Raw genomic sequence first — 12,182 nt, 5'->3', positions numbered from 1 at the left:
TCCGAGGGCCATACTGCCCCTCAGAGGACTGCCACTGCAGCAAGTTTCAGGGATATGGGTGCCCCACTGACTAATGTATTTCCCAGTGCTTTTGTAACAAAGATATCCTCCTTGGTACTCTGTGTGTGTACGTGATCTGGCACATGCTGAATGTATACATTAAATCCACTTCAACGTTTCCTGTATCCCTAAGCTTTTGGATTCCTTTCTCCAAAATTCCTACTCTCCCTGTACCAAGGGAGTTCTAGCAATTCAACCTCATTGAATTTGGGCCACCATTGAGTCCAGGTCTTAGTCAAGCTGTTAGACAAACTCAGTATCTTTCAAGCTGCACAAGCTTACATCTTAAATTGAATCTTTGTAAGTCATCTCCTGTAGATAGACTTGATCCAGTCTACTGTTGTGTCCCATCCTCCTTGATCAATTACCCTTAGATACCGTCACCATCCTTGTTCCCCAGGTTTATGCCAATTACATGAATGAAAACCTTGCAGTTATTCTGAAGCATAGTAGTATCTCTTGGGAGTGCATTTCACACTTGTCCATTTGCAGCGTGCCAGACTAGTTGGAACTCGGGGGGGGATAAGGGGTGGCTGGAGAGAATGGGGTTCCATTTACGTGATACCCAGTTTACAGACCCAGGTCAGTCCCCAGACACATGGCCCCTCAGTTGCAGGGAAAACAATCTTTTTTAAGGAAGAACCAGTCCTGCGGCAAGAATAGACAGTGTATCTTCCTCAAAGGGTTGCTGCCGTTTCCCTGGGGTGGGGGTGTGGCAGGAAATGTTCAGGTTTCTCAAGAATTCAGAGAGCCTGGCCCTGAGCTGAGGCTAATCCCCAAATACACATGCGGTTTGGTGTGACAGGGAGGGGCTTACTGGGCTTCAGCCCTGGCACTGTCCACTTGACCTCAGCAGCTCCAGGCAGAGTGGGGAGAGCTCAGGGTCCCATTCTAGAACAGAATCCAGCACTGAAATGAGGATGAAGTGATTTTAGCTTCATTTTATGACTCGTTGTTGATTTAGTTTATTAATTATCCATGATTATTGATCATAATTGTTGCTGAGCATCCTGAGGCCTCAGAAGTTAGCCCTTTGCCCTCACCCCATGGGGGCCCTGCCCTCGCCTTCCGGGAAGGACAAACACGGGAAGAGGTCAGTGTCCGAGCTGGCCCTGCCACCCTCCCTTGGGGCCTCATTGCTTCAGACGCTCACCGCAGACACTCACTGCACCGGAGTGAGCACGACCATCATGTCCATGCTGGTGGCCTTTCTCTTGTTCTGGGGTGAGGCCTCCCGGGGTCTGGGTCCCTGGGGCGGGAAGGGGCTGGAACGGGAGACTCACTGGGGCTGTCTCCGCAGGTCTCCCCATGGGCCCAGTGACAGAAGCAGCCACATGTGAGTGCAGGACTGAGGTCTGGGAATGGTGGGCCCAGGCCGTGGGTGAGCCCTGTCCCTGTGGCCCTGAGCTGATCCCAGCCACCCCTTGCAGTTTATGAGACCCAGCCCAGCCTGTGGGCAGAGTCCGAATCGCTGCTGAAACCCTCGGCCAATGTGATGCTGACGTGCCAGGCCCGCCTGGGGACCCCAGACTTCCAGCTGTTCAAGAATGGGGTGGCCCAGGAGCCCGTGCACCTTGACTCACCTGCCATCAAGCACCAGTTCCTGCTGACGGGTGACACCCAGGGCCGCTACCGATGCCGCTCAGGGTTGTTCACAGGATGGACCCAGCTGAGCAAGCTGCTGGAGCTGACGGGGCCAAGTAAGCTGGGGCATGAATTGGGGGTCAGGAGGCAGTGAGTAGGTGGCTGACAGGGGGGCCTCCCGTCCTCCAAGTCACCTGATGTCTCTGAGCCTCAATCTTCCCATCTGTCGAATGGGGTGATATCTGTGCTAACCCCAGAGTGTTGTGAGGAATAAATGGTTGTGTCCCCAGCAGGCCCGGCATGCCATACAGCTCCCACGCACTCCTTTCTCTTGCTGTATGCCTTGTTGCCACCAGTGCCTGGCTGCCTTTTCCCAGCAATGCCCTCTATCCCTGTCTCCCTCACATTTTTTGAGGATGGGGCCCAGGTTCTGCTGGGCTTCCCCTGTCTCCCGTGTTATACAGAACCACTCTTCAACTCCACCCCACCCACAGAGTCCTTGCCTCCTCCCTGGCTCTCAATGACGCCTGTGTCCTGGATCACGCCCGGTCTGAACACAACAGCAGTGTGCCGAGGCGGGCTTCGGGGTGTGACTTTTCTGCTGAAGCGGGAAGGCGACCATGAGTTTCTGGAGATGCCTGAGGCCCAGGAGGGTGTGGAGGCCGCCTTTCCTGTCCACCAGGCTGGCAACTATAGCTGCAGCTACCGGACCCATGTGGCAGGCGCCCTCTCTGAGCCCAGCGCTACCGTGATCATTGAGGAGCTCGGTGACTGTGGGAATCATCTCTGGGAGATGCTGGGGAGGGGGTTACAGGGGGCATGACCACATTGACCCTGACCTCCATGCTGAATGCCCCTGCCCAGGACCAGGTCCAGGAAGCTGGCCACACAGTTGCCTGGGTCTGATGGTTGCGAAGGAGTTTGGGCAGAGGATGCCCAAAGAATGGAAGGGTGGGCCGGGTACCGTGGCTTATGCCTATAATCCCAGCTCTTTGGGAGGCTGAGGCCGGTGGATCACAAGGTCAAGAGATTGAGACCAGCCTGGCCAACATGGTGAAACCCTGTCTCTACTAAAAATAGAAAAATTAGCCAGGTGTGGTGGCAGGTGCCTGTAGTCCCAGCTATTTGGGAGGCTGAGGCAAGAGAATCCATTGAACCCAGGAGGCGGAAGTTGCAGTGAGCCGAGATGGCGCCACTGCACTCCAGCCTGGGTCACAAGAACGAAACTCCGTTTCAAAAAAAAAGAATGGAAGGGTGTTCCTGGGGCTGCCACCTGGAGGGCAGAGGTCTGGGGACTGGGCAGAGGGCAGCTCCAGGGATGGGGCAGCCCAGTAATGCTGCCTGCATTGCAGCTGCACCACCACCACCTGTGCTGATGCACCATGGAGAGTCCGCCCAGGTCCTGCGCCCTGGTAACAAGGTGACCCTCGCCTGCGTGGCTCCCCTGAGTGGAGTGCACTTCCAGCTGTGGCGCGGGGAGAAAGAGCTGCTGGTACCCAGGAGCAGCACCAGCCCAGACCGCATCTTCTTTCACCTGAACGCGGTGGCCCTGGGGGATGGAGGTCACTACACCTGCCGCTACCGGCTGCATGACAACGAAAACGCCTGGTCCGGGGACAGTGCGCCAGTCGAGCTGATTCTGAGCGATGGTGAGCCGGGGCCAGCAGGGACAGGGGCTTGGCTGGGTCCCCGGGGAGCAGGAGCAGTACCAGGTGTAGAGCCTGGGGAAGTGCAACACTCTGGGCCAGGGTCCAATCCCAACTTTACCCGCCCACCGCCCCCCCCACCCCGCCCCACCATTAAAGATCCTGAACTGCCAATGGGACGATGAGCTTGGCAACTTTCAGGCCCCACAAAGAATAACTGGGTGAACAGGTCTGGCCCAGGCCACAGGGGGCACCACCTGGCCGGGGTCCCAACCCGGCTGCCAGGTCTGCGTGGGCACTGAGGGCCTGTCCTGAGGCAGCTTCTCTGCTCGCTTGCCCTGGGCCTGATGGTGTTTAGCAAACTCTGAGCACGGGACAGCAAACCCCATGCCCAGCGGACCACAGGGGCCCCTCAGTAGCGCGGACATTGGGGCGGTGCCCAGAAGACGCTTGGGGAGCAAATCCACTACTGAGCGGCATCGTGCACCAGGCATCAAGCCATGCACAAAACATGTCCCCGTCCCCGCTTCCCGTCTGTGTCTATAGACAAATTACTAAGAAACAGTGAAAGGGTGCGTGCGTGTGAGATATCCAAGAAGGACTGGGCTGGAAAGGTGGGGCGGGGCCGGAGGAGGCGAGGGAGGAAACTGGCCAGATCACTGCGGGCAAAAGACTCAGCCAAAGCAAAGAGCGCGAGGCCAGACCACGCGTTAGGGCCGAGCCATCCGCTCGGCGCCCGGATCAGCCCGCGTGCTGCTCCGCAGAGACGCTGCCTGCGCCGGAGTTCACTGCGGAGCCTGCGAGTCGGAACCCGGAGCCCGGCACGCGCGTGCGGCTGCGGTGCCTGGCGCCCCTGGAGGGCGCGCGCTTCGCCCTGGTGCGCGAGGACGGGGGCGGGCACCGCGTGCACCGTTTGCAGAGCCCCGCTGGGACTGAGGCACTCTTCGAGCTGCACAACATTTCGGTGGCCGACTCCGCCAACTACAGCTGCGTCTACGTGGACCTGAAGCCGCCTTTTGGGGGCTCCGCGCCCAGCGAGCGCTTGGAGCTGCGTGTGGACGGTGAGCTGGCGGGGCACCAGCGAGGGCGGGCGCGGGTTCAGTGCCCCTCGGGGCCTCCTGCCTTTGCCCGCCTTTCCTTGGGCGTCTGACGGCGGCGCTCTGGGCCTTGGTTCAGCCCCCATCAACTACTCTGGTGGGAAGCAGGCGATCGGTGGTCCAGGGTCCTGGGGACGCCTGGAATTTTGGCTTATTTCCCGCGGGTCGCAAGCCCGTAGGTCACGTGTAGCATCGTAGTCAGCAGCAGGGAGGCTGGACCCAGGTTTTCTTGGTCAGATTCGTGCAGCTCTATGGCTGCTCTGTTTTTTTTACTGGCCATGTCAGTCGTCGTACTGGCCCCCCAGCCCCAGCCCCGGCCCCGGGTCAGCAGGCGCACGGCTGATGTCCCTCTCCCCAGCCCCGCCGTCCCCAGCTTTGTTTGTCCCTCTGATTTCCTCATCGACGTCTCCAGGACTCGGAGCCCAGCGGAGCCTGAGAGCACAGGTCTGACCTCCAGACCTTGAGTTGTGCTGTTTGCTGGGAGCACTGTTTTCTCTTTTTTCTCTTTTTATTTCCTTTCCTTTCTTTTCTCTTTCTCTTTCTTTTCTTTCTCTCTCTCTCTCTCCCCCACTTCCTTCTCTCCCCCCATCTCTCCCTCCCCTCCCCTTCCCTTCCCTCTTCCTTTTGCTTTTTGGATAACTTACTTTTATTCTTTCAGGCTGGAGAGCAGTGGCGCAATCTCAGTTCACTGCAACCTTCGCCTTCTGGGTTCAAGCAGTTCTCCTGCCTCAGTCTCCTGAGTAGCTGGGATTAGAGGCGCGTGCCACCACGCCCATCTAATTTTTGTATTTTTAGTAGAAATGGAGTTTCGCTATGTTGGCCAGGCTGGTCTTGAACTCCTGATCTCATGATCTGCCCGCCTCGGCCTCCCAAAGTGCTGGGATTACAGTTGTGAGTCACCATGCCTGGCCTATTCTTGCAGTTTTACAAGCCACCTTCCACAATTGATGAAAAATGTTTAATTTTGGCCAGGCAAAGTGGCTCACGCCTGTAATCACAGCACTTTGGGAGGCCGAGGTGGGTGCATCATAAGGTCAGGAGTTCAAGACCAGCCTGGCCAACATGGAGAAACCCCGTCTCTACTAAAAATACAAAATCAGCCAGCCGTGGTGGCGCATGCCTGTAATCCCAGCTACTTGGGAGGCTGAGGCAGGAGAATCACTTGAATCCAGGAGGTGGAGGTTGCAGTGAGTCCAGTTAGTGCCACTGCACTCCAGCCTGGGTAAGAAGAGCGAAACTCCATCTCAAAAAAAAAAAAAAGTTTAATCTTTAAATTGTACATCATTATCCTAACTCCAAATTTTATCACTCTCCTTCAAGTCTGAAGAAAATGATTAATTTACCAAGCTCCACAGACAACACAGTCCCATTGACATAACATTTAGTATAATGTCCTACTCTCCTTTTAGAATTAAGTACAGCCAGTATCAAACTGGCCTGAAATCTGATTGTGTTCCTGGCTCAGAATAACTGTAGTAAATTTGTAAATCCACACTAAGACACAAAATTAAACTAGGATGTGTTTACGTTTCACAGTAAAAATCAACATTACGATTTTATCAAGTTTCAACATTATAGTTAATCCAATCAAGCTTTCAAAATGCCTGATTAGCTGTCAATTAATTGCAAGTAACTTCATGTAGTTAGCCCAGCATTTCAAAATGGATAGGGAATATAACTTTTAAAATGCGAAAGTATATTATACATATTGCACTTTTCTGCTAGGCTGAGCTAGTATCTTCCATGGCAAGATACTCAAACTAGTGAATAAAATACATGTTTAAATCAAGTACTTATATGTACTTCATTAATTTCCCTGAAATTATCAACAGTGTTACCAAAATCTTCCATGATTTTGTAAGATTTGATTCCTTACAGTTGATCCTTTTTCTGAGATGGAGTTTCATTCTGTCACCCGGGCTGGAGTGCAGTGGCGGGATCTCGGCTCACTGCAACCTCCGCCTCCCAGGTTCAAGCAATTTTCCTGCCTCTGCCTCCCGAGTAGCTGGGATTATAGGCGCACGCTGCCACGCCCGGCTATTTGTATTTTAGTAGAGATGGGGTTGCACCGTGTTGCCCAGGCTGGTCTCGACCTCCTGAGCTCAGGCAATCCGCCTGCCTCGGTCTCCCAAAGTGCTGGGATTACAGGTGTGAGCCACTGCGCCCGACACCTTAAATACACTTTTAAATTTAAGTTTAACTTACGGAGGGAAAAAACCTCATCTATTGACATAAATGGTATGTCCTTTTTTGGTTCCTCCCTGAAGGAGCACCGTTTTCTCCATCATTTCTTTTTCCCTTCACCCGTCCGAGGGACCGAGGCTGGGGACCCCAGAAACCCCAGAGCAGGCCCGAATCTGGGACTTCCACGGTCCCGGGGGAGGGGTGCGGGGAACACCAGACACCGAGGTGTCAAGCGGATGTCCAGGGTGTGAAGGCAGCGGGCGCAGCTCGGCGGGGCGGGAGGAGCCGTCTGCGCTCAGGAACGAGAGAGAGGGAAGATGAAGCCGGGGCTGAGGCGCAGGTGCGGGCGCGGCCTGGGGTGTGGCCGGGCCCGACCACCCGCCCGCTCCGCCCAGGACCCCCTCCCAGGCCTCAGCTCCGGGCAGCGTGGAGTGGGGCGGTGCTGGCGGGCCGAGACGCCGTCCTGCGCTGCGAGGGCCCCATCCCCGACGTCACCTTCGAGCTGCTGCGGGAGGGCGAGACGAAGGCCGTGGACACGGTCCACACCCCCGAGGCCGCTGCGAACTTCGAGCTGACCTTTGTGGGGCCCCAGCACGCTGGCAGCTACAGGTGCCGCTACCGTAGCTCCTGGGGGCCCAACACCTTCGAGTCGGAGCTCAGCGACCCCGTGGAGCTCCTGGTGGCAGGTGACGTTTCCCTGGGTCCCATCCGCTGGCGTTTGCCTGGGCTGTGCCCACCTCCAGGAGGGCCTCTCCCGGCTCCTCCCTTGGGCACCGTGGTTAGCGCTGGGTCTCCCCAGGGCTCGTGGGGGAATCACGGGCGAGGAAGCGCCCAGCAAAGGCTCTGCAGCTGGAGGCACAGATGGGGGTCTCGGCTGGCAGCCCATCACGCGCTTCCCGGGGGCGGCAGGGAGGTCGGCCTTGATTTCCGCAGGGAGGAGGGTATAGGATTTCCCCTCCTCCTCCACTTCTCTTTTCTCCCGTTATCTAGAAAGCTGATGCAGCCGCGGGCCAGGGTGCTGCTGGTGTCCTCAGAAGTGCGGGGGATTCTGGACTGGCTCCCACCCGTCCTGTTGCAGCAGAAGGCTGGGCTCCCTGGGGGGCTGGAGGGCGCTCCCTCATTCCTGCTAGGAATTAATAAATGTGAAGAGAGAGTTTGTTTAAAATGTCTTGGACTCCCAGGGCTGAGTGGGCTGGAATCCTGTGTCCTGAAAGTCGATGGGTTCCTTTTCTTTTTTGAGACAGGGTCTCACTCTGTCACCCAGGCTGGAGCCCAGTGGTGCAGTTGGGCTCCCTGCAGCCTCGATCTCCCAGGTTCAAGCGATCCTCCTGCCTCAGCCTCCCAAGTAGCTGGGAGCCTGGGCATGCATCGCCACGTCTAGAAATTATTATTTTTTGTAGAGCTATGTTGCCCAAGCTTGTCTTGAATTCCTGGCCTTAAGTGATCCTCCTGCCTCAGCCTCCTGAGTAGCTAGGACTACAGGCATGAGCCACCTTACCTGGCCAACTCACATTTTTCTTTCTATTATTTATTTTTTGTGGAGATGAGTCTCACTATGTTGCCCAGGTGGTCTTGAACTCTTGGGCTCAAGTAATCCCCCTGCCTCAGCCTCCCAAAGTGTTGGGATTACAGGTGGGAGCCACAGCACCCGGCCAACCAATGCTTCTCAGGGACTCCATCTGTGCTCTTCCAGGACGCTGCCTCTTACTCACTGGGCACCTTGGCCTGGTCCCAGCAGGTATGGGCAGGTTGCTTGAGGTTCCAGATGTACCCACCTCTACCTTGACCACATAAACCTCATCACCAAGAGGAAGTTCAGGGAAGCTGCATTTTGTGGTCTTGTCCTCCCAGTCACAGGGTGGTAGTGCTAGGCTGTTCCCAGCCTCCCACAGCAGAGCTGGACGCTGTGGAAATGGCTGGATTCCTCTGTGTTCTTTCTCATTATCCCTGGGCTCTGAGTCCCCTTTGCGCCATCTGACATCTGATGCCTTCCCAACCACTGCTGAGTTTCTGCCTGGAGCTGGGCCTCAAGGTCCTGGCACACAGAAGATGCGTATCAGTATTATCAACTAATAGTTGATAAATTGTGTTTCTCAACAAATTTGCTAGTGGTCTGGTTTACTGCCTTAGTAATATCTAGTTCCTAATATGCCTATGCATTTTAATGTCTGCACAGTCTGTGATGATGTCACTTCTCTCATGCCTGATGTGTCCTCTCTTTCTCTCTCTTGCTAGTGGTTTATCAATTTTTAAAACCTTTTCTTCTTTATTTGTTTTTGAGACAGAGTTTTGCTCTTGTTGCCCAGGCTGGAGTGCAACGGCGCGATTTTGGCTCACTGCAACCTCCACCTCCTGGGTTCAAGTGATTCTCGTGCCTCAGCCTCCTGAGTAGCTGGGCTTACAGGCACCCACGACCACACCCAGCTAATTTTTGTGTTTTTAGTAGAGATGGGGTTTCACCTTGCTGGTTTGCCAGGCTCGTCTCCAACTCCTGAGCTCAGGTGATCCACCCGCCTCAGCCTCCCAAAGTGCTGGGATACAGGTGTGAGCCACCACGCCCAGCCCCAGCTTAGTTTTTAAAAAGTTGATTTTGGGCCGGGCGCGGTGGCTCAAGCCTGTAATCCCAGCACTTTGGGAGGCCGAGATGGGCGGATCACGAGGTCAGGAGATCGAGACCATCCTGGCTGACACGGTGAAACCCCGTCTCTACTTTAAAAATACAAAAAACTAGCTGGGCAAGGTGGCGGGCGCCTGTAGTCCCAGCTACTCGGGAGGCTGAGGCCGGAGAATGGCGTGAACCCGGGAGGCGGAGCTTGCAGTGAGCTGAGATCCGGCCACTGCACTCCAGCCTGGGCGGCAGAGCGAGACTCCGTCTCAAAAAAAAAAAAAAAAAAAAAAAGTTGATTTTAACTATTCTAATAGGTGTGTAGACATATCTAATAGTGGTTTTCCTTTCATTTCCTTAATGGCTGATGATGTTAAGCATTTTTTCCCCATGTGTTCAGTTGCCATCTATATAGCGTCTTTGATGAAATGTCTGTTTATGTATTTTGTGCACTTCACAAAATTGGGTTGTTTTCTTTTTTCTTTTCTTTTCTTTTTTTTGAGATGGAGTCCTGCTGTGTCGCCCAGGCTGGGGTGCAGTGGCATGATCTCAGCTCACTGGAGCTTCCACCGCCCAGGTCAAGCAATTCAACCCCTCAGCCTCCCAAGTAGCTGGGATTACAGGCATGTGCCACCACACCAGCTGGTTTTTGTATTTTTAGTGGAGAGGGGGTTTCACCATGTTGGCCAGACTGGTCGTCAACTTCTGACCTCAGGTGATCCACCTGCCTCGGCCTCCCAAAGTGTTGGGATTACAGGCATGAGCTACCGTGCCCGGCCTGTTTGTTTTCTTACTATTGAGTTTTGTTTGTTTGCTTTTGGTTTTGTTTTTTTTGTTTTTTGTTTGTTTTTTTTTTTTTGAGATGGAGTCTCGCTCTGTCGCCCAGGCGGGAGTGCAGTGGCACAATCTCGGCTCACTGCAAGCTCCGCCTCCCGGGTTCACGCCATTCTCCTGCCTCAGCCTCCCGAGTAGCTGGGACTACAGGCGCCCGCCCCTGCGCCCGGCTAATTTTTTCTATTTTTAGTAGAGACGGGGTTTCACCATGGTCTCGATCTCCTGACCTTGTGATCCACCCGCCTCGGCCTCCCAAAGTGCTGGGATTACAGGCGTGAGCCACCGCGCCCGGCCTGGTTTTGTTTTTTTTTCCTCCCAGACTCTCGCTCTGTTGCCCAGGCTGGAGTGCAGTGGCGTGATGTCGGCTCACTGCAACCTCTGCCTGACAGGTTCAAGCAATTCTCCTGCCTCAGCCTCTGGAGTAGCTGGCACCCACCAGCATGCCCGGATAATTTCTTTTTATTTTTAGTAGAGATGGGGTTTCATCATGCTGGCCAGTCTGGTCTCGAACTCCTGACCTTGTGATCCACCCACCTCAGCCTCCCAAAGTACTAGCATGAGCCACGGTGCCTGCTCATTTTTTGTATCTTTAGTAGAGATAGGATTTCGCCATGTTGGTCTCAGACTCCTGAGCTCAAGTGATCCGTCCACCTCAGCCTCCCAAAGTGCTAGGATTACAGGTGTGAGCCACCGCACCTGGCCTCCAGCCATATTTTTCTTTCTTTTTCTTTTTTTTTGAGTCGGAGTCTCGCTGTGTCTCCCAGGCTGGAGTGCAGTGGTGTGATCTTGGCTCACTGCAAGCTCTGCTTCCCGCGTTCATGCCATTCTCCCGCCTCAGCCCCCCAAGTAGCTGGGATTACAGGTGCCTGCCACCACGCCCGGCTAGTTTTTTTTTGTATTTTTAGTAGAGATGGGGTTTCACTGGGTTAGCCAGGTGATCCGCGCACCTCAGCCTCCCAAAGTGCTAGGATTACAGGTGTGAGCAATCACGCCCAGCCGCCTCCATCTATATTTTAAAGATAAAATATTTGTGCAGTCTCTATCATTTAATTCCCAAAGTTCCCGCTTTCCCTATGGCATCATTTCCCTTCTACCGAGAGTTTCCTTTGGCATTTCTTTTCAGGCAGGCCTGCTGGCAAGAAATATATGTCTTAGGTTTGCTTCATTTGAGGATGTTTGTATTTTGCCTTTGTTCTTTAAGTATGTTTGCACTGGATATAGAATTCTGGGTTGAGTGGTTTTTTTTTTTGTTTGTTTGTTTTTGAAATGGAGTTTTGCTCTTATTGCCCAGACTGGAGTGCAATGGTGTGATCTCGGCTCACTGAAACCTCTGCCTCTTAGGTTCAAGTGATTCTCCTGCCTCAGCCTCCTGAGTAGCTGGGATTACAGGCATGTGCCACCACGCCCAGCTAATGTTTTGTATTTTTAGTAGACATGGGGTTTCACCATGTTGGCCAGACACTTTGGGACCAGGAACTCAGGTGATCCATCCGCCTCGGCCTCCCAAAGTGCTGGGATTACAGGTGTGAGCCACTATGCCCAGCCTTTTTTTTTTTTTTTTTGAGACGGAGTCTCGTTCTGTTGCTGAGGCTAGAGTGCAGTCACGCAATTTTGGCTCACTGCAACATCTGCCTCTGGGGTTCAAGCAATTCTCCTGCCTCAGCCTCCTCAGTAGCTGGGATTACAGGTACAGACCGCCACACCCAGCTAATTTTTTGTATTTTTAGTAGAGATGGGGTGTCACCACGCTGGTCAGGCTGGTCTTGAACTCCTGACCTCGTGATCCACCTGCCTTGGCCTCCCAAAGTGCTGGGATTACAGGCATGAGCCACCGTGCCCAGCCAAGTTTTTGTATTTTTAGTAGAGAAGGGGTTACACACCGTGTTAACCAGGATGATCTCAATCTCCTGACCTCGTGATCTGCCTGTCTTGGCCTTCCAAAGTGGTGGGATTACATGTGTGATCCACCGCGCCTGGCCCAGGCTGGCTAATTTTCATATTTTTTGTAGAGACGGTTTCACTATGTTGCACAGGCTTGCCTCGCACTCCAGAATGTAAGTGATCGGCCCATCTCACCCTCCCAAAGTGCTGGGATTACAGGTGTGAGCCACTGCACCTGTCTTCTTCAAATATTTTTTCTATCATCATAAAGAATGTGTTAGCCGGGCGCGG

The 12,182-nt window shown here is 54.1% G+C and overlaps 1 protein-coding gene across 1 annotated transcript; it reads left to right on the top strand.

Moving 5' to 3' along the window:
- Nucleotides 1–1,195: 1,195 nt before the first annotated feature.
- Nucleotides 1,196–7,736, top strand: A1BG (alpha-1-B glycoprotein). The gene is made up of 8 exons (XM_045380536.2): nt 1,196–1,284; nt 1,361–1,396; nt 1,491–1,760; nt 2,139–2,411; nt 2,997–3,293; nt 4,055–4,351; nt 6,967–7,257; nt 7,562–7,736. The coding sequence occupies exons 1-8, from the start codon at nt 1,251–1,253 to the stop codon at nt 7,567–7,569; spliced, it is 1,506 nt and encodes a 501-aa protein (XP_045236471.2). The 5' UTR covers nt 1,196–1,250; the 3' UTR covers nt 7,570–7,736.
- The last annotated feature ends 4,446 nt before the right edge of the window (nt 7,737–12,182 follow it).

This window comes from Macaca fascicularis, chromosome 19 (genome assembly GCF_037993035.2).
Source record: "Macaca fascicularis isolate 582-1 chromosome 19, T2T-MFA8v1.1".
NCBI lineage: Eukaryota > Metazoa > Chordata > Mammalia > Primates > Cercopithecidae > Macaca > Macaca fascicularis.
This window is presented reverse-complemented; position numbering and strand designations above follow the sequence as displayed.

Coding starts and splice junctions, on each gene's coding strand:
- A1BG (XM_045380536.2), top strand. CDS start 1,251: ATGTCCATGCTGGTGGCCTTTCTCTTGTTCTGGG. Junction 3,294..4,054: donor CGAGCTGATTCTGAGCGATG/GTGAGCCGGGGC, acceptor GCTGCTCCGCAG/AGACGCTGCCTGCGCCGGAG. Junction 4,352..6,966: donor CTTGGAGCTGCGTGTGGACG/GTGAGCTGGCGG, acceptor CGCTCCGCCCAG/GACCCCCTCCCAGGCCTCAG.